Raw genomic sequence first — 20,420 nt, 5'->3', positions numbered from 1 at the left:
AACAGCTATTACTCCTTAGAACTCAATACAATGAATTCACAGCTGACAAGGCTGCAGCAAATTTTCTGAGGTTTAAACAATCTTATTATGGCCAAGGAGAAAAGCCTGGTAGACTACTCGCATGGCGTATTAAGTAGGAACAAACAGAAAGCGCCATCACTAATGTCGAAGATGCAAATGAGAAAATCATTGTTGGCCTGGTGGAAATCAATACAGCCTTTAAAAATTTCCACGACAACCTCTATATAGCTGAACATGCTGACAATGAAATAATCCAAAACAAATTTCCAGACAAACTTAAAAATCCCCATATTTCAGAAGAAAGTAAAGAGGCTCTGGATAAACAAATAACTGTATCAGAGATATCAGAAGCAATAGGGCCATTGAAAGGCAGAAAAACTGCTGGTCCAGACAGCCTCCCATTTGGCTTATATAAACATCATAAAGACAAATAGACAACATGAGATGTATTTGAAATGCTGTATTTATGGCTGTTTACCTGCTACAATGAGAGAAGCCATGACTATTCTGCTTCCAAAACCTAACACTAAATGTGAAAATATGCGCCCTATAAGCCAAAGAAATACAGACACAAAAATCCTCGGCAAAATCTTGACCATAAGACTGGAGGGTGTATTACTTAATGTAGTGGGGGATGAGCAAAATGGGTTTATAAAAGGGAGACAAGTTTCACAATGTAAGGCCATCTATATCGTTGAGCTGAAGTAATGACAAATGATCTGGTGGGTATAACGAGGATGCCCTCAAGGTTCACCTATGTCCCCACTTTTGTTTATTTTAGCTATAGAACCATTCACGATTGCAAAAAGAGCTCACTGTCAAATACAGGGGATTAAAATAGGCAACAAAGAACACAAAATCGCTCTTTTTGCAGACGACATAATATTGTTTATGAAACAACTAGACACCTCCATACCTGCATTGATAGATTTAATAAGCTTGTTTGACAAAATTTCTGGATATAAATTGAATGCTTCCAAATCATCACTTATGCTGCTAAATGAAGTCAAAAATTGAAACCCTGGTCACCACGTATCTACATTCAAGATCTCAAACAGTGTTACATACTTGGACATTAATGTAACACCTCAGTTGGAAAATATAACATCCATAAATGACAAACTTGTAGCAGACTCAACATGTAATGCTATAGAAACGTATAATTGCCGTGCATCTGGTTTTGAAGAAACCTCAGCATCCAAGAAGGACCGATTTAAATGAGAACATTTCAAATGACAATTGGAACACAGCCTGTAAGGAGGTGCAGACGCAAACAGCTAATACTAATTTAAAATTACTACAGTGCAACTGGTTAGTTGCACCGCCAACTTATATAACCCATGTAAAGATAAATAAATATAATAGCAACACACCCGATACATCTAAATCCACACAATATACATTTAGTGATGTCTCAATATTGCAAGCAAAGTGATTAATAGCTTTTAACTGGAAGAAAACTTCTGCACCTACAATTAGTGCTTGGATAAAGAATATGGCACAGATTAAGTCAATGGAGCGAATAATATATATTTTGAAAGACAAATTGGAAGTCTATGAGAATATTTGGAAACCATTTGGTGATTATATAAGGAGTGATGACAAAAGAGCTTCAAAAAGAGGAAAACCCAGAAAATGACACTTAAAGTCCAATGCAATGCTAAACACTAGAATGAGATTAAATGCATGTTTACTATTAATATTGGTAGTGTCTACAGATACGGACCCGTACCCGTAGCCTGTGGCCTATGGATACGGCACTTTCCCTTACCATAAATATTAATGAGCCGTACATAAATATTAATGAGCCAGCTGATGAACGCGCTTCGTGACTGACTGGTAATCCGACGGACATAAATATTAATGAGCCAGCTACGCTGATGAAGGCGCTTCCTGATTCGAGGTGAATCTGCGTGCGGAGCCTGTCATGTCAGTCTTTTTCATGGACATTTGGGGGTTGAAATCAGCACTACTATTAAAAACAGCAAAACTTTTTATTCACGTGACCCTGTTCTAATAAAGCACAAACAGCAAACGAAACAAATGGCGGAACTAACAGCCAGCAAACGAAAAGTATTTTTTTTAACCTTCAAAAGTAGCGACAGACTATTACATATTAACAACCTAAACAAAACCCTGACGTATTTTCTGCGTCTGTCAACGCAGACACTGTCACAGTCACTTTAATGTTAGCGGACTCTGTTGAATGGCTAATTTACATCACCACAAACAAATCTCACAATATCACAGTAAATCGAGTTTGTGGTTTTTTTAATTCATGCCGAATTAAAGAGCTGCTCCTCACCATTCACGAGTGTTTGTTTCATATTCGACATCCTTAATTTTATCTTGTAAATTAGCGTCCGAAATTAAATGGGAACATTTGCAATGGAGTTCGTCAGCCGCTTCCACCACTGAACGCGGTAAACTAATTAATAGGAACTGGACTTCAAACAATTTAGACACGGCGTCTAAAAGCGTAAAAACTACATTGTCTAAAGTGTGAGAGGAGACGGTGTATTTTTGGTTAAATTATACAATGTTCACCGTCAAAGTCATTCATATAAACTGCCTGTAATGTGCAGCAAATAGTAGTTAACCGGCGCCAGCTCTTCAGTGACCTTAACGGGTCCGTACCTCTAGTACAGATGCTACGGGTACGGGTCCGTACCTCTAGCATCAACCATTAATATTTGTTTATTTTTAAACTTCTTCTTTATTATTGTTATTGTTATTTTATTTTACTTCTTAAAGTTTCTTTAAATGTATTTATTTGTCATTGCTGTCTTTGTTATTATTTAGCATTATTACTTTGTGCTCTGGGCTGCACAGTGGAGTAGTGGTTAGCACTTTTGCCTTGCAGCAAGAAGATCCCCGGTTCGAATCCCGGGGTGGGCCTGGGATCTTTCTGCATGGAGTTTGCATGTTCTCCCTGTGCATGCGTGGGTTTTCTCTGGGTACTCCGGCTTCCTCCCACAGTCCAAAAATATGCTGAGGTTAATTGATAGCTCTAGATTGCCCGTGGGTGTGAGTGTGTGTGTGATTGTTTGTCTGTCTATGTGGCCCTACGGCAGACTGGCGACCTGTCCGGGGTGTCCCCTGCCTTCGCCCGGATCGGCTGGGATAGGCTCCAGCACCCCCTGCGACCCTAGTGAGGATAAAGCGGTGTATAGAGAATGGATGGATGGACTTTGTACTCTGAACAATGACATAAACTACATTCATATTATATTTCAATGAAAGTGAAGATAAGAGAGAGAAGTTGGTTTTGTGTGTGGGAGTACTGGGTGGTGTTTGTTAAAGAAAAAAAGAAAAATGCAATATATAACAAATGCTTTTCTCTGTATGAATGCTGCAAATAATAAGAAACACTGAATGCAAAAAAAGGAGCATTGAAGTTTTGGAACAACATCCTGTGGACAGATGAGGCAAAGATCAACATGTACCAGAATGATGAGAAGAAGAAAACTGCTCAATATCCAAAGAATATCAACTCATCAGTGAAGCATGGTGGTAGTAGTATCATGGTGTGGGCGTGTATGGCTGCCAAAGTGGGACTGGTTCTCTTATGTTTATTGATGATGTGACTGCTGACAAAATCAGCAGGATGAATTCTGAAGTGTTTTGGGCTATATTATCTCTCATATTCTTCCAAATGCTTGAGAACTTGTTGGACGGTGCTTCACGATGCAGATGGACAATGACCTGAAGTATACGGAGAAAGCAAACAAAGAGTTTTTTAAGGCAAAGAACTGGAATGTTCTGCAATGGCCAAGTCAATCATCTGACCTGAATCCAACTGAGCTGCATTTCACCTGCTGAAGACAAAGCTGAAGGAAAATGCCCCAAGAAAAGGCAAGAACTGAAGATAGCACTAGAGGTCTGGCAGAGCATCACCAGGGCCCAGCGTCTGGTGATGTCTATGGCTTCCAGACTTCAGGCTGCAAAGGATCCAACCAAATATTAAAAGTGACAATTTGAATTATAATTATGTTAATGTCAGTTTGTCTAATTACTTCTGGTCCATTCAAAAGGTGGAGGGCACATAAAAAAGTGTGTTGTAATTCCTCCACTGTTCACCTGGTTTGGATGTAAATACCCTCAAATTAAAGCTGAAAGTCTGCACTTCAACCAATCAATCAAACTTTATTTATCGAGAACTTTTCATAGAGTTTTAAAAAATGCAACACAAAGTGCTTTGCAACAATTAAAAACATTAAAAACAAGAAAACCCATTCCTCCCTCCCTTCACATAACTGCACAAGCACACACACACACTCTCACCACTGACTGTAGGGAGACAAGGCATGGCACTGATGACTGTGGAAACGCCTTCGATTGGGGCCGTCCACACCGGGAGGAGCTGCAGGCCATGACCGCCAACAATCAGACCCCCCGACCCTGACAGACAGGGGGACCCCCACACCAAGGTGTGGAAATGTAACAGACCTCCAACACACCAGTGTAGTTATCACTGACAGGGTCAGAGCTGGACAAATATGGCATGAGGCTAAAATGGTAGCTCAATCTGATCTTTTACAAATGTGCTACAAGTACCACTATTTTTGCAATTTAAGTTTACCAGAAGAATGTGTAGTAATTGCCTGATTGCATAAGAAAGTCCTCATTTGCTTGTAACTGTCTATTGTGGACTGAGACAAAATCACAAAAAGAAACTGTCAGTGGAATTTAAATAATGGGGAACCTTAATCTCTGTTTGAGCCCAGCTTGAATTGAGAGATGGAATTTGATGTGAGCCTGCTCTTTTAATGCTAGAACTCAGCAAACCGCAGCCACCGGAGGAGTTGATGGATCTGCTGGTCCTTCTGTACGAGTTTCAGAACCCAAGACTGACTGCAGAGGTTCTGGCCTCAATCAGAGCCATCCGACTCACCAACATTCGTATGACGCCAATCAAATGCTTCGTACTGAGTTCTGTGCTGTCATGCACACCTCCAAGGTAAACTGGGATTGATTGAACTAGATTGCAGTCTCAGTCACACCACATGGGCCTTTTATGAAAGTTGGATTGAGGGTCAACAACCACAGTAGAGTGATAAAGTCAGTGTTAACTGCCTTAAGCTTCAGGTCAAGTTGATGTGTAATACATGAGAACATTCGCTGTGTAGAAATTGGTGGAAAAAATCATACCATTTTGAAGTCATGGTTTATCTTACAGATGTTTTCTTTGTGTTCTAGCCACATAAGCATTACTTTTGTGTTGTATAAGGATAAGGTAGTTACATTAGTTATTGACATGTTGGATACATACTGATGTATAAAATATCTAGTTGCTGAAGTTGTGAAAATATTGTTTTTAAATTGACACATATACATTAACATAAGATTGCATTGTGAAGCTTTAATTTGTTTGGCAGAGATTATAGCAACATCACCAAAGTTTTGTCTCTTAGATGTTTTTTTTAAATGTTACAATGTTTTCCTGTAGCTATCACCTTGAAGAGCTGGACCTGTCCTCCTGTCTCCTGACTCATGACCTGCTTCAGATGCTGTGGCCTGCCTTTAGACACACACACAACCTCAAGTGAGACAAACTCATTGCATGTTCTGTTATTTTTTCCATAATAACAAACAGAAGAAAAAGAATATGCTTTTGCATGATGTGACTATTCATGTTATACTGCTACAACTGCTGCACCAGTCTTAAGTTAAGGTTGGGTTGGGTTCTGCTGATGAGTATGAGAGCAAGTGTAGTAATTGAGATTTTAACCAGTTCAGCATAATGAAAACAAATCGGTCTTTGTCCTGAATGTTTGCATAATGTTTTATCTTTGACGTGTGTCGACTGGCATTCCTTTATGGCCACTGGTATGAAACATCTGGCACAAACCAGCATGCTGATGTATCAGTCAAATACTTGTTCAGCTGTTTGATGAGTTGGCTTGAGGTAGTTGGTGATATCCTAAAATAATTATTTTCTTAACTGACTGCTCAAATACCCAACTCTGTAAGTCAACACTTTAAAATATACAAATAAACAAAATCACAACAGAAGTTTCTTAATTTCTGAAAACAAAACTATTTCAATTTATTTCTTCAAATAATTTTTTTTAATTATTTTTTAATTGAATAATTCATTATATTGCAAACATTCGTTTTTTGTTAAAGTGTGAGCTGTCATTCTGAGGTAATTGTTTTTCTGCTGTCACTATGTTTTCTGGATGTTCATGCTGCAGCCAGTAATGGATTTTTAACTACTAACAAACTGACATGTTCCAGTTAGCCTGTTTTTCATTCCTTCACAAAAAAGTAAAATTGGTATCCTGGAAGATGGTGCTGTCTATCAGTGGTTAACAAAACATTTTTACAGCTGGAAAGACCAACCATCACTGAATGACTCTACCGCTTTTACATTGTTGTCCGAAGATTATCAAACATACTCATGAGCCACACTATTATACTGGCTAACATGTTTCTTTGTTACCATGAACACCCACTGTAGTTTATTTTTTATTCAGTCCCACATACACTGTCCTGCTGCCACATATTTTCACTTGAGCACCAGGTATGGGTTAAACCACTGAAAAATGTAGTCCTGTTTTTTTTTTAAAGTTTTAATTAAATACAAGCTCTCAGAAAATCACTAAGCCTTAAATTTCTGTTACATACTATTTAAAAATGCAAGTATGTATTTCTAATCTAAGATTTTTTTAAAGATGAGTACCACAATCAGCCACACTATTAAAACCATGGTAAATGACATGAATAATACTGATAATCTTGTTACAATGGCATGGAGTGAATGTAAGTCCAAAGTTTAGACTTGGCTTCCAAATTCTGCATATCACAGTCCAATTGAACACATGCAGAACAAACTGAAGACCTAACCTTGTAAATTAGCTGAAATGACCTGGATCTGCTGCTACTGTCTGAAGGTCTGATTCCACAGCACACCTTCAGATTTCTAATGGAGCCCATGCCTCGACTGGTCAGAGCTGTTTCAGTGTCACTAGAGGCACTTACACCATACTAGGAAGATAGTTTAATGCTGTGGCTGTTCTGTGCATTAGAAGGAACCTACAGTGTCACAGACAGAGGATGCAAGTCAAAGATTATTGACACACTACTATATTGCTAATTACAGCTTTGGTCATAGAAGGTCCTTTGTTAACATCAAATATACATTGATTAACCAAATATTGTACATTTTGACCGATTACTGGGTTACTTCACAGTGTCAAAATTAACCTTGATGACAGGTAATTAAAAAAATTATTGACTGAATAACTCCTGTTCGTGTCCAGCATGTGTATGCTGTGTGTGAGAGATTGTTGTGTCTGCTTGTTTCTGTTGTGCTCAGTCTGCAGTTTAACAGCCTGGGTCCGGAGTCTTGCATCCTGCTGAGAGACCTGCTACTAGACCCCAAGATTTTGATTAGATCTCTACAGTAAGATTGTATTTTCATTCTTGTCTTCATGTTTTTAACCCATGTGTGTGTCTTTTAATTTTCAAATTTTTGTTTTCAAATTTGAAATATCTGAGCTTTCATATACAGCTGTACTTGAAAACATTTAAACTTGAGCAAAACTAAACGGAGGGCCACTTTGGAGACAGTTTTACATTGCACTTGGAGTATTTTCATTCTTGTCTTCATGTTTTTAACCCATGTGTGTGTCTTTTAATTTTCAAATTTTTGTTTTCAAATTTGAAATATCTGAGCTTTCATATACAGCTGTACTTGAAAACATTTAAACTTGAGCAAAACTAAACGGAGGGCCACTTTGGAGACAGTTTTACATTGCACTTGGAGCTTCAACGGTCTGAAATGCAATTAGATTAATTGTATTCAGGATTAGGTAGTGAAAAGCACAACATCAACTGAAAAGGCAATATTTTAGCTGTTAGGGAGCGTGACAAAAACTTAGCTTGGTACATGTGCTAACAGCAAAATGTTTCTCATGTCAGAAAACCATTCACACCTGTTTTTTTGTAAGAAAGATAAGCCATATGGTTTTGTAAGACAGTTTTCAACTGCAAGTCCCCATCTCGTGAAAAGTTCTTTATTTTGTTATTTTATGTTACACATTATAAGTTAAATAAGCAGGCAGCATGGTATGGGTATATCCATCTTAAAACTGCAGTGTACAGATGACAGAAACACGGCAATAAACCTAAGAAATACTGTCAACTAGCAAGGTGGGCCTTTCTGGGTCATTATTTTTCAGAATCAGTTTCTGGTCCAAACATATATGGCTTTAAACTGGACAGGTAGGTAAAAGACAAGGAAGAATGTTATGTTTTAATCTGTGGTTACATACAGATTTGGGGAACGCATTGTAATTGATTGTGTTTACACACACACACCGTGTATGATCCGTCATTCCCTCCTGGCCTGCTTGCTAATATTTCATTTCATTTCATTTATTTATTTATCAGGACAGTGTACAATAACATGAAGCTCAAGAGCAAAGATGTTTGTACCAGACTGTAGCTTTTCAAGCTAATTTCTATCTGTAGTCCTTAGGGAAAGGGACAGGGGCCATTTCTTCCCTGTGATTGTGATTGTGGCTCCAGGAGGAGATTTCAACTGCGCAATAGACCCTAACATTGACCAGTCCCCCTCTAAAACTAGGAGATCTCAGAAAAGTACCCATTTACGAGATTTTTGTGAAGATCTCGAGCTCTTCTTAAGGGGTGTGACTTCATTTTCTTGTCCAGTCCCTACCAATCATTTTCCAGGATCAACTATTTTCTAGTATTAAGAGAGATCTTGATTAGAATCACTGAATGCTCAATTGGAATTCAGGTCTTCTCAGATCACTCCTCTATTAGTGTAACATTTAGCTCAACATATAATAGTCCTGCTTGCAGACACTGGCGTTTCAATCCCCATTTAATGAGCTGACCCTCAGTTTATGGAATTTATCTCTCAAGAGTTAGAATTTTTTCTGATGGTAAATAAAACACTGGACATAAACCCCTCAGTTTTATGGGAACATTACACAGATTCTGTTTGTCATACACCTTTGCGGAGAAAAAAATTCAACTCGAGCTGCAGGCAACAGTCAAATCCCTTGAAAAAAAGTTGAAGTCTAACCCCACAAAGTCTAGTCAACTAGATGCTGCCCGATCTGCATTGGACCAGCTAATTACTAAAAAGGTTGAAACCTCACTTCTTTTTGCCAGACACAGATTAAATAAACCAGTCTGCCTCCTTGCCTCTTGCTTGCCTCTTGCCTCTTGCCAGAGGTAGAGTTGCGACTAGCAATATTTCATCTCTCAGGAACAATAAAGGTTAAAATGTGTACACATCACAACACTCACGAGTCAACTGACGCGCCGGCGCGGTACGCTGCTGCATAATTGAATGAAGCAGGAAAATGAAGCGTAGAGGAGTCTCCTTAAACTTATGTCGAAAGTGCAGATTTTGAACTTCATACCAATTTTTGAATCGTGTTGATCGGCCAAATAAAACCAGAGTTATGATCAATAACACTGGTCTACAATTTTTTAAAAGTTGCCAGCTTCTGAAATAAATTGTATCAATTCTTATGTATTTTGACGTGCTGAATTCAAATATGAAGACCGTTTTTTAAGATTGGCTACCATTGTTGAGATATCTGACACGTGTTTTTTAAACTTTTTTTAATGTGCAAACAGTGAAATTTCCCAACAAAATTGTTACTTACGGCTTTTTAACATGCTTAAAGTTACTTAATATGCTTAAGTTACTGTTTTAACATGGCAGCAAGATGATACAAATTTTGTACGTTTATCAAACAGTTTTATGAATCAGCTTCCTTGCTGCAGTAGACCAGGTCACCTTCCATGTCAAAGAATGAGGGTGAGGTGACAATGGCTGAAAAAAATCTGGATCATGTGATGTTGATGGCTGTTGATCATGTGTTTCATCCTCCTTCTCCTCATCAAACTCTAGTGAATACAATTCAGGAGGTGTAGGAATTGGCAGTCCTCCTCCATGAGGCACTGGACGCAAAGCAGATGCAATATTGGGATATTGCACAGTCCACGTTTTCTTTCTGGACAAGCCTTTCCCAACTGGAGGGACCATGCAGAAGTAGCAATCATTGGTGTGGTCAACTGGCTCACGTCATACCATGGAAACAGCAAATGGCATTGATTTCTCCTTCTTACTGAGCCACTGTCGCAGATTTGTTGCAGAAGTGTTGCAACATCTATGTGGAGCCCAGTTTTTATCTTGATCACCAATTTTACATCCAAAATGAAGATGGTAGGCTTTCTTAACCATAGGGGTTATGCTGCGCTTTTGGGATGCAAAAGTCACTTTGCCACAAATGTAGCGGAAGCAGTCGGGATTATTGATGCATGTGCAAGGGAATTGTTGCATGTCATGTCACTTTATTCCTGCAACATATACAAGTTTCACATGTTCTGTACGGAGTTATTGTCACTTTTATTTAGAGCTCCACTCAGAGATACATTTTAGTTTATTTCTACTTTTCTAAGATATTCTTCTATGCTTAACACAACGTAACTTACGTATTATCCTGAACCAAGGCTCGTACATACTGACCTCCTGCGTATCTCAAAAACTAGAGCCAACTGACACTTTTAAACATCAGATTCTTTCTCAGTGACCCAAAAACATAAGAAATGACTACTTTTATTTGAGAAGCTTTTTGGTTGTAGACCAGTGTAATAGAAGCCGCATTTTTCACCGAACGTTACCCAAGCGCATTTCGTGCATTTTTTATGCACGACTAAACACCGAACTTTTGGCACTTTTAGCAATTCTTCTGCAACTTGATGGCAACACCTTTGACCAGTTGCACTTGAAGCACTTTTGCACTTACTACAGGTTTTTCCTTATGTCTGAATTCTTGCTTGTGTTGTACGTCGCTTTGGACAAAAGTGTCTGCTAAATGAAACTGTAGAATTGTAGAATTGTAGAAATTTGGCCAAAAAACTCTCAGAAGTCAGGCTGGTTAGCTCAGCTGGTCAGAGCATGGTGCTAATAACGCCAAGGTCATGGGTTCAACCCCCATGCTGGCCAAAAAGTCCACAAAGCAACATTTAACACCCTTAAAAATCTAAATATTGGCGTGTGTTCCCCACATCCAACACACATCCGACAAAACAGTGTCGAATTAACATTTTGAGGGGATGTAGTCACGTTACCACATGAGCAACCAATGAGTTTATTTGTGACAACAGAGAACCAACATAGACTAAACTTTGAGTGAGTGAATGTCAGCTTTGGTGTAAAGACGCCTACAGACTCTACTACCAGAGGCCCTATGCACAAGTATGCCTCTTCTTTCCTTGTTTTCTTTTTCACACACGTATAAATCCAGATTTTATAAAAAATGTAGTTATTTGAATCAGTGTTTACTTATTTTCATGCTGGATGGATTATTGCAGAAGGTACAACAACAAATATTAGCTAATATTTCTAACTAATTAACATTAGCAAACATTTTGGAGGATGCAAGCATCGATCTCGCTACCTCTCGCTTGCGCCTGCTGCACTCTGCTGTTAGAGCAAAGTAAGCCCAAAGTAAGCCCGAAGTAAGCCCAAGCCAGCCAATCAGCGCATGACCTCATGTTCCGTTGGGCCAATCACGTCCCGAGCCTGTGGGCTTACTTTTGACCAATCACGTTCCATCTCCCGGATCCTTTTTAAACTCTCGGAGGAAAATGATAAACAGTCATCCACAGCTGTCAGGACTATCTTTTAGCAAGCGGTAAGTTTAAACATATTCTCTTTTTCAACAGCTAAATGTGTCTTAGACATTAACTGTATCCTGTTGTTGTTAGCATGACATGTTTATTGCGAAAAACAGCACTTTGGTAATGCATAGTGTAACGTTGATGCTCCCTATTATACTTCAGTGAACTTGTTTATTAGAAATATTGGGTACACAACAAAGATAATACCGACTTTTCTGTGATGTACATCTCCCTTTCACTAGTTGGTTCAGAGTATATAGCACTCGGGGAGTAGCTAACGTAAGTTTATAATGATCTCGTCATAATAATGCTTGTTATCGTAAAGTAATCTGGCGACTCTTGCCATCATAATCACGTAATAATACTTCTACAAAAATGTGTGCTCTGTGGAGGTTCTGGCCAGCTGAATATATTACGTTTTAGAGCCGTTTTATGATCGTAATTTTATGAAATATCATAAATGCCCGCCTAAAACCTCTTGTTCATTGTGTGCACCCCAGTATAATTATGGGATCACCTGCCATAAAATGACGATTTATACATGGTATTACACCAACAAGAGTATACCAACAAGTGTTATTGTTTTAACAATTAACAAAGCTATCACTGTATTTTTTAATACAAAATAAATGTACGTCACGCTTAATTTAAATCAATGCGGTTGCGTTTGGACAGGCGGGCTGGCTGCTGTCACGACTGCGGGTAGTACAACAAAACTAGAAATGATAAGCTTGTACAGTATTTCAAGACAATTAATACCACTAATTTACTACAATTACTTAGTGCTGTTCCAGGGAAGCAGTGAATTGCCCATTTGTAGGTTCTTTGAATGCTGAGTGAAAAACGTGATATAAATCCAATGTTGTGATTATTTTATTTAAATGAATGTCTATAAATATAATAAATATAAATATCTGTTTATGGCTGTTTCCTCTCAGATTATGTATGCATACCCAGTGCTCCGCAAAACTCCTCAGGGGCGACTCCTCATGGGGCCAACTGAAGAGGCAAACCGGAGTGAGACCGTGGTGGCAGGGAGGGCCAGGAGCAAGGAGGAGGTTCTGGCCGAGGCCACTGCCTTCGTGAGGCAAAACGGAGGGGATCCCAGTGACCAGTTCCTGGTTCTGGCTGACTGCAGGATCCAGCTGGGGAAGTACCAGTGCCAGAAGTTCCGGTGGCTGCTTGAGAATGCGCTGGGGTATGCGGTCTACCTGGTCGGCAGCATTATGAGGGAAGAGGAGAGGGACAACCCGCTGTCGGCCAATAAACACCTGTTCCTCAGGTACACCTCCCAGATCAGGGAGATAGGGGAAGCTGTGGAGGTGTACCAGAGAAAACAGGCCATGCTGCAGGAGGCCCAGAGGACTGGAGACTCTGGCTGTCTAATGGTGGAGTTTGGCGACTTCAGGGGCAGGTCCATGAAGGAGGTGTATGAGGACAAACGCAAGGAAGCCAAGGCTCTCATCACCTACCTGAAAAAGTCAACAGCCAGGCCAAACACCAACATAGCCCTCTTCAAAGCATATGTGCTGAAGAGGCAGGCTTCCGCTCCAGCCCCTGTGCCCACCACCACTGCCACTGCACCTGCCCTCACTGCTGCTGTGTCTGCTGCTGCCGCCATGCCCACTGCATCTGCCCCCACTGCTGCTGCCACCATGCCCACTGCCACTGTGTCTGTTCCTCCTCCGCCTGCTGAAACTCAGAGCAGGCTCCCGGTTGCTGCCACTGTGAAGGCCCTGCTGGCGCGTGGGAAGCATTTGTCTGCTTCACAGCTGGCACAAAAAATATTGTCTCCAGCCAAACCCTGTAAGTACTAAGGTGATTTGCAAGCATTAAAATTATTACAGTGTATATGCAGTATATCAAACTTACAGACATCCGTTTTAAATCATAACTGCAGTGCCACGTTGCCCCCCTTCGTCACAGTCCACAGCCCGGAGACGGCTCTTTACCTGCGGTGAGTATCAGTTTATGTGTACAGGTGCGCTGGTGACATGTGTTTAGTTTTCTATATTATTTTACAGACACTGCTGCTGGGGTTTTTTTTGAGGAGGAAGACAACCAGGAGATGGTGATGGTGGCCTCACAGGCTGAGGAACAACTTCCTCAAGGTATCTAATCCCAAACAATGTTTCACAAACAATTTAATAAAATAAAAATACATTTTTTAATTACATTAAATGTTCTTTTCTTTTACAATACAGAGAAATGACACTTATCAAGTGTCAAGCTACATTTACTCTTTGAGTGCACTTCATCAAAGCAAAAAGAGAACTTAAAGGTGTATGTAAACTGTATTTCTTTCATTTTTGTCGTAATCACTGACCAAAGCTCGTTCCTCATCTCACACCTCTCCTAAGTGTGGTTGCAGAATGTTGCAGTTTAGAGGTGCTCACAGTATGTGTTAGAGCTGCTTTGCTGCATACTTGGCTGATCCCATCCCACTTTTCTTTTTGTATTTGACCTAATTGTGCTTGGGTGAAAAACAGGATGATTTTCACAGCTTCCTTCCATAACTCCAGTGTTTCATCATCTTGTCGCCTTGCTACTAATCATACATGCTTTCTACTAATTGTTGTAGTGGCTGTCCAGCAGCACTGAGAAAGACATACAGTGAAAATCTTTACAAAACAACAATAAACTAATTGTTTTGTCTCTTCTTGCGCAGCCATTGCTGCCTCAAGAGGGCCTGCTCGCGCCCCTGTTCCTGCCCTGGCCCCGGCCCCTGCTCCTCCAGCTGTGTGGACTCCTGGACCGGTGGTCCATCCCCCTGCAGAGCTTCCTGTCCACTGGAATGAGCACCTCCCATCATTCCAGCGAGACTGGATCAGGAAAGCTCTGTTCAGGGCCAACGCTAAAACAGGGAAGCCAGAGCTGATACCACATCCCAACTTCTGGTGTAACCCTCCCCAGCCCCCGACCATCTTCACTCAGCCTCAGTATACTTACCTCAGCTGCAACAGTAACTAATCAATGTCCGAATGGCAATACTTTTAATTAATACATGTAAATAAATCTTTATACTGACCTCAGCTGCTACACTGACCAATCTATGCCAATGAAATGTAAATACCATTTTACTTACCCTAGACCTGGATAGCCATCAGTGTTAATAATAAACATGCAAGTACACCTTGATACTTACATCACTGCTACAGTAACTAATCTATGCCAAAAGAAATCTATTATAAATACCATATCTATGTGTAAATACTGTTGATATTTTTTATTGTATATACTTTGTATGATGTTGTCTTTATTTCATTTATATTACTCAGTATACTGTATTATATTTCCACATTGCTTATTGTTGTTCATCAGTGGAAGTGTGTTATGTCTTTACTTTGTTTTTGTAAATAAATGCTGTACAAAAATTCCTATTCATCGCTTTGCTTTTAATTACCTGAAGACTGGAGTGTGCAGTGTTTACTTAACTGAGGTCAGGGGCACTGTAAATCACAGCAGCTTGTCTTTGAACACTAGGCTCCTGGGGGTCAGAGGAAGGTCAGGGCAGGTGCATGCTCCTCATATGAACTCTGACTCAGGTTCATTCAGAGGCTACTACAAATACATTTATACTATTGTTACATTAATAACAAATAGTAGGCTCAAATAAATAATTTATAATAAAAATATGTATGCTTCAAGTTGGCTAAACAGTAATTATATCTCATTTTACACTATTTGCATTGTGCACAGTCACTTCTCTAGGCGTAGTACACATTATATAGACTTTATTGCCAAATAAACGTTATATTTATTGACAAATAAAGGTTTGGAAACAGAGTTTGTCAAAACAGTGTAACATTGTTAAAAATGTTATGGATGAAAGAATCTGCTCTATTGGGTGGGACTATATAATGGATACAATGTCGCGGAAGAATGGCACTACCGTCTGCTTAAAACAAGGATCGTGAGAACGCAACAGACTCTGGTAAACACGTTTTTAATCTCTGAACCGTAGTATGCTCAAATGTTACTGGAGCATCCTCCATTCACTTTTCCGTGAAAACTCGCCTCTGGGGCGAGAAGATTGGGCCCCATCTTATTGACGTGAAAGTTCTTAAAATTTGAGTGCTTGTGAACAAGTGTGTGTTTATGCATTTTTATTTAGAAATGGGAGTTTTTGCAGCATGTTAGGCCCAAGATGATTTTGCCTCTTTGAGATCAGTACTCCTGCTTTGGAGAATACTCTCTCACATGGGACAGAAGAGGAGGGCATAAATAAAAAAATCAATTTAAGTTTCTGCAGCTGTGGATAGCGGTGTCTCTGTTTTTTTTTCTCCAGTATTTCAAAGGATTTTGCACTCTTGGAATGTTGCTTTCGGACAGGTAACACTGGACTTCAGTGACAGTGTCTGCAGTTGCAGTCGAATTCATCCTGTTTTCTAGGATGTCTGAATCCAGCTGCTGCCACAGATTGTTACCTTCTTAGGTAACATTCTGTGGCAGCAGCTGGATTCAGACATACAGTACGTCTTTGTTAGTAATAAATTACAAATCACATGACGCACAAGTTAAATAAATGGAATTAACAAGTACATCATGTACCTGAACAGGGTGCTGATGGTAACAGTTGGAATGAAGGGTATGTCTAGGTTGTGACTCTTCCCATGGTCCTCCAATAGCAGCTGATGAGGTCAGCTGAAATGAGGATTTCAGCTGCACACTCTACTTTCAAATGTTTGACTGCGTCTTTGACTTTGGATGGACTGCAAATCCAATACTTTTGTGTCTTGGGTCCAACATTGTAGAAAGTGTCATCTCTAAGTGAGTCCAGACTGCAGATTGTGATCCTTCTTCTCAGGCTGTTGATGACTTGTGTTGCTGTTGGAGTGATCACATTCGAGGCATTGTGTAGCAGTGCATGGTGCAGCATTTTCAGCAATGAGATTTGCTTGGATCCAGACACTCTGTTTTCTTCTGACAGCTTCCACTGAGCTTCATTGAATTGAGGTAGCACAAGGAGTGTTTCTTGAATGACCTTGTGATCTTTTGCAGAAAGTGGGGTGAGCTAAATTCTTAAAGAGGCCAGAGATACCCATACCAGCTTCTTTCTTGATTAATTCTTTCCTGCATATGGTGTGTGCTGTTCCATCTTGTAGGGACTTCACAAGTTTTAGCAGTGACCTCCTGTCTGCTGTTGCACTTGAGCCAGCTTCTCCTTAGCTGTGGTGCTTGACCTGAAATAGGTTACTATTTGCCTTGTTTTGTTTTGTATATCGGTGAGTATTGCTACTTGATCAAATTACAATTACCAATTAAATGTAGAGCATGTGCAATGCATATTATGCTTCTAATTTGATTAATTTTAGCAGATACTCTCATGTTTGATGCTGCATCTGTGAAAAGACATCTGACTTTGTCAGCTATGGCCCATTCTTCCGTAAGGGCCTTCTTCACTTGGGCCATATTTTCCACTGTATGGGTTTGTGGGGAGTGTTCTACTCCCCAAATTAATGGCGCAGCTTATGGCTGTTGTTGATGTAGTGGCAACTTACAGCCAGATACGCTCCCATGTTAGCTGATGTCCACATAACAGTGGTTAAACTGACTGCAACTGCTTTCTCTATTTCTTTCTTGGCTTTCTCCTTTTCTGCTTCATATCTCTGGCTTACCACCTCTTTGATGACCTACAATAAAAAAAAAATAATTAAAAAGTGTTCCATTAAAATGTGTCCAAGATACACCATCCCACTGTCACTTTGTGGTACAACGAGATAGTTCCTCACTAGAGGATCAGTGCTGTTCTGCAAGGTGATGAACAGTCATTCCTGAAAGTCTGTAAACCACTCATGATCTAGCTCCGTGTTGAGACTTTTAATTTGTTGGCAAACGATTATCTTACCTGACATGGACATTTCCAGATCCCAACACTGCCAATGGACATTCTCATTTGTAATAAAGCTAAATCGGGGACTATCTAGTGACTGAAACAGATGAAGAAAAAAATGCCAAAACTAAAAAAAAAGCAGACATTTAGTCCTTAGTGTCTGTCATGTCCTTCAATGTCTCGTAAATGCCTACATCTTTCTAACTTTACCCCAGGCTATCTGTTCCAAATAACTGTAGAAATCTCACAACAAAATAGACAAGACACTGTTTTCTCAGGCTGAGTAATTTTACCTACAACAAATAAACTGAACAGATGACTTTTATTGCGAGACAGCTGTAGGAAATCTGCTGTACTTGTCACAAAATTATTGGAGCTTTGTTAACTTGACTTTTCCATGAAAAACCCTTTACGCGCAAGATTAGGATATATTTAGCACTGTGTCTCGGGTTTAAACATTGCAAAGAATGAAAGCCACAGTTTGCTGTTGGAGGAAGAGCTACAGTTAAGAGACAGTTCAAAGCTAACTCTCCTGTAATAGGAGTGTTAGCTATGAACTGGTTTCTTCAGCGGTTTCTTTCCCTTTGGATCTGCAGGATTTGCTCCTCTGATTAACTACTTCTTAACAGTCCCTTCAGGTGGGATGTAAACTATTCATGCAATACCAACACAACTTAATTGTGCATATATGCTTGTTGCTGTTAGCTTTTAAATCCATTAGCTCTTCTTTTTTCTGACATTGTATCAGATGTTGACCACACTCACAGTCTGTCTTTGTTCCATGACGCCCTGGCTAATGTCATCATTGCACGTACAGAAATGTTTCATCAATCAAATGTGTCCTCCAGACTGTGTGACAACCCTCTGCTGGACTCTGGAGCCCACACCCTGCTGGAGTCCCTGCCAAAGAACCAGTCCCTGACACACCTCAGCCTGATGCACACTGGACTGGGGGACAGGGGGGCCCTGGATCTGGCTAAGAGGCTCCAGCAGCACACAGGACTCCAGGAACTCAACGTGGCCTATAACAATATTGGAGACAATGCTGCTTTGACTCTGGTGGACGCCTGCAGGGAGCATCCCAGCATTCATACTGTGCAGTAAGCAGCTTTATTTCATGGGCTTTGATGGTCTGCAGCAATGTTTATGGAGGTGGTAACATCCACATGAATGCCACAAGTAAAAGTGCAAAAATAGTTACACCTTAGAGTGGTAGCTGTCAAGAAGACGTAGGGGCAAATTGATTGAAAGATTGGGATTAGATTAGTCTGAGGCATTTAATGGAAGAGCTACCAGATACCATACCATACCATTAATGGTGTAGAGATATTTGTCTCTACACCATTAAAGGCTTCTTCTGTTCTGAAAAAGACATGCTGGAAATGCCACTTTGACTTTGTTGAGGTTAGCGTCAAAATTTAATAATATTTCAAAGGTAGTGTCTACAGATACGGACCGTACCCATAGCCTGTGGCCTACGGATACGGCACTTTCCCTTAATATAAATATTAATGAGCCGTACATAAATATTAATGAGCCGGCTGATGAACGCGCTTCGTGATTGGCTGGTAATCCGACGGACATAAATATTAATGAGCCGGCGACGCTGATGAAGGCGCTTCCGTGATTCGAGGTGAATCTGCGGAATGAATGGCGGAACTAACAGCCAGCAAACTATAAGTATTTTTTTTTACCTTCAAAAGTAGCGACAGACTATTACATTTTAACAACCTAAACAAAACCCTGACGTATTTTCTGCGTCTGTCAACACAGACCCTGTCACAGTCACTTTAATGTTAGCGGACTCTGTTGAATGGCTAATTTACATCACCACAAACAAATCTCACAATATCACAGTAAATCGAGTTTGTGGTTTTTTTTGTAATTCATGCCGAATTAAAGAGCTGCTCCTCACCATTCACGAGTGTTTGTTTCATATTCGACATCCTTAATTTTATCTTGTAAATTAGCGTCCGAAATTAAATGGGAACATTTGCAATGGAGTTCGTCAGCCGCTTCCACCACTGAACGCGGTAAACTAATTAATAGGAACTGGACTTCAAACAATTTAGACACGGCGTCTAAAAGCGTAAAAACTACATTGTCTACGTAAAGTGTGAGAGGAGACGGTGTATTTTTAGATAAATTATACAATGTTCGCCGTCAAAATCATTCATATAAACTGCCTGTAATGTGCAGCAAATAGTAGTTAACCATCGCCAGCTCTTCAGTGACCTTAACGGGTCCGTACCTCTAGTACAGATGCTACGGGTACGGTCCGTACCTCTAGCATCAACCTATTTCAAACATAATTTTACTGTAAAATCAGTGAAATGTCCTAAACCTTTTTGAAAGGTTGAATTACTCATCCAGGGTACAATTTCTGTTTGACTACGTTAACATGAATCTATTCTATGCCAAACCCCCCCCCCCCCCAAAAAAAAAAACAACAAAAAAAACAAAAACAAAAAACAAACAAACAAAAAAAAACCGTGCATCTGAAGTGCCAAAGTGAGTATAAAAACAAGTTCTTGTAACAGAACAAGTTCTGTTCCAAAAACAGATAAACAATTCTAAATAATTAGTAATAAGGACACCACTGTCTATGTCTAAATACACACAACATCTTTCTCACTTTACTCATGAATCCTGCTGCTGTGTGATGGCTGCAAGAAGTTAATTCACTTTAAAACTAATCCTGCAGTTAATAAACACAATTCTGTTTTTTTTTCCAGTTTCACTCAGATTACTGAATGGCAAGAGGGGGATCATTAGTGAGGGTGATTAATTAATGATTTAAGTTATAAAATTTCCTTGTGAGGGCGAAGTGACATTCATCTTATGTAGTTTGTAGATGTGCAGCTTGTATTATAGGCATATAAAGAATGAATCA

The 20,420-nt window shown here is 39.8% G+C and overlaps 1 protein-coding gene and 1 non-coding gene across 5 annotated transcripts in view; both read left to right on the top strand.

Annotated features, from left to right (window-relative positions):
* The window catches only part of nlrx1 (NLR family member X1), a 68,896-nt gene that overhangs the window by 43,669 nt on the left and 4,807 nt on the right, over window positions 1-20,420 (top strand). For 3 of the 4 annotated variants that reach the window (XM_051958321.1, XM_051958320.1, XM_051958319.1), the window contains exons 7-10: window positions 4,798-4,981; window positions 5,471-5,566; window positions 7,343-7,429; window positions 18,376-18,627. In XM_051958321.1, the coding sequence (XP_051814281.1) occupies window positions 4,798-4,981; window positions 5,471-5,566; window positions 7,343-7,429; window positions 18,376-18,627 (619 nt within the window). The other variant, XR_007946102.1, reaches the window with a different exon arrangement.
* On the top strand, window positions 10,944-11,017 carry trnai-aau (transfer RNA isoleucine (anticodon AAU)). Its single transcript has one exon. It is a non-coding gene; the product is annotated as a tRNA-Ile (tRNA).

Source organism: Acanthochromis polyacanthus, chromosome 13 (genome assembly GCF_021347895.1).
Source record: "Acanthochromis polyacanthus isolate Apoly-LR-REF ecotype Palm Island chromosome 13, KAUST_Apoly_ChrSc, whole genome shotgun sequence".
Taxonomy (NCBI): domain Eukaryota; kingdom Metazoa; phylum Chordata; class Actinopteri; family Pomacentridae; genus Acanthochromis; species Acanthochromis polyacanthus.
This window is presented reverse-complemented; position numbering and strand designations above follow the sequence as displayed.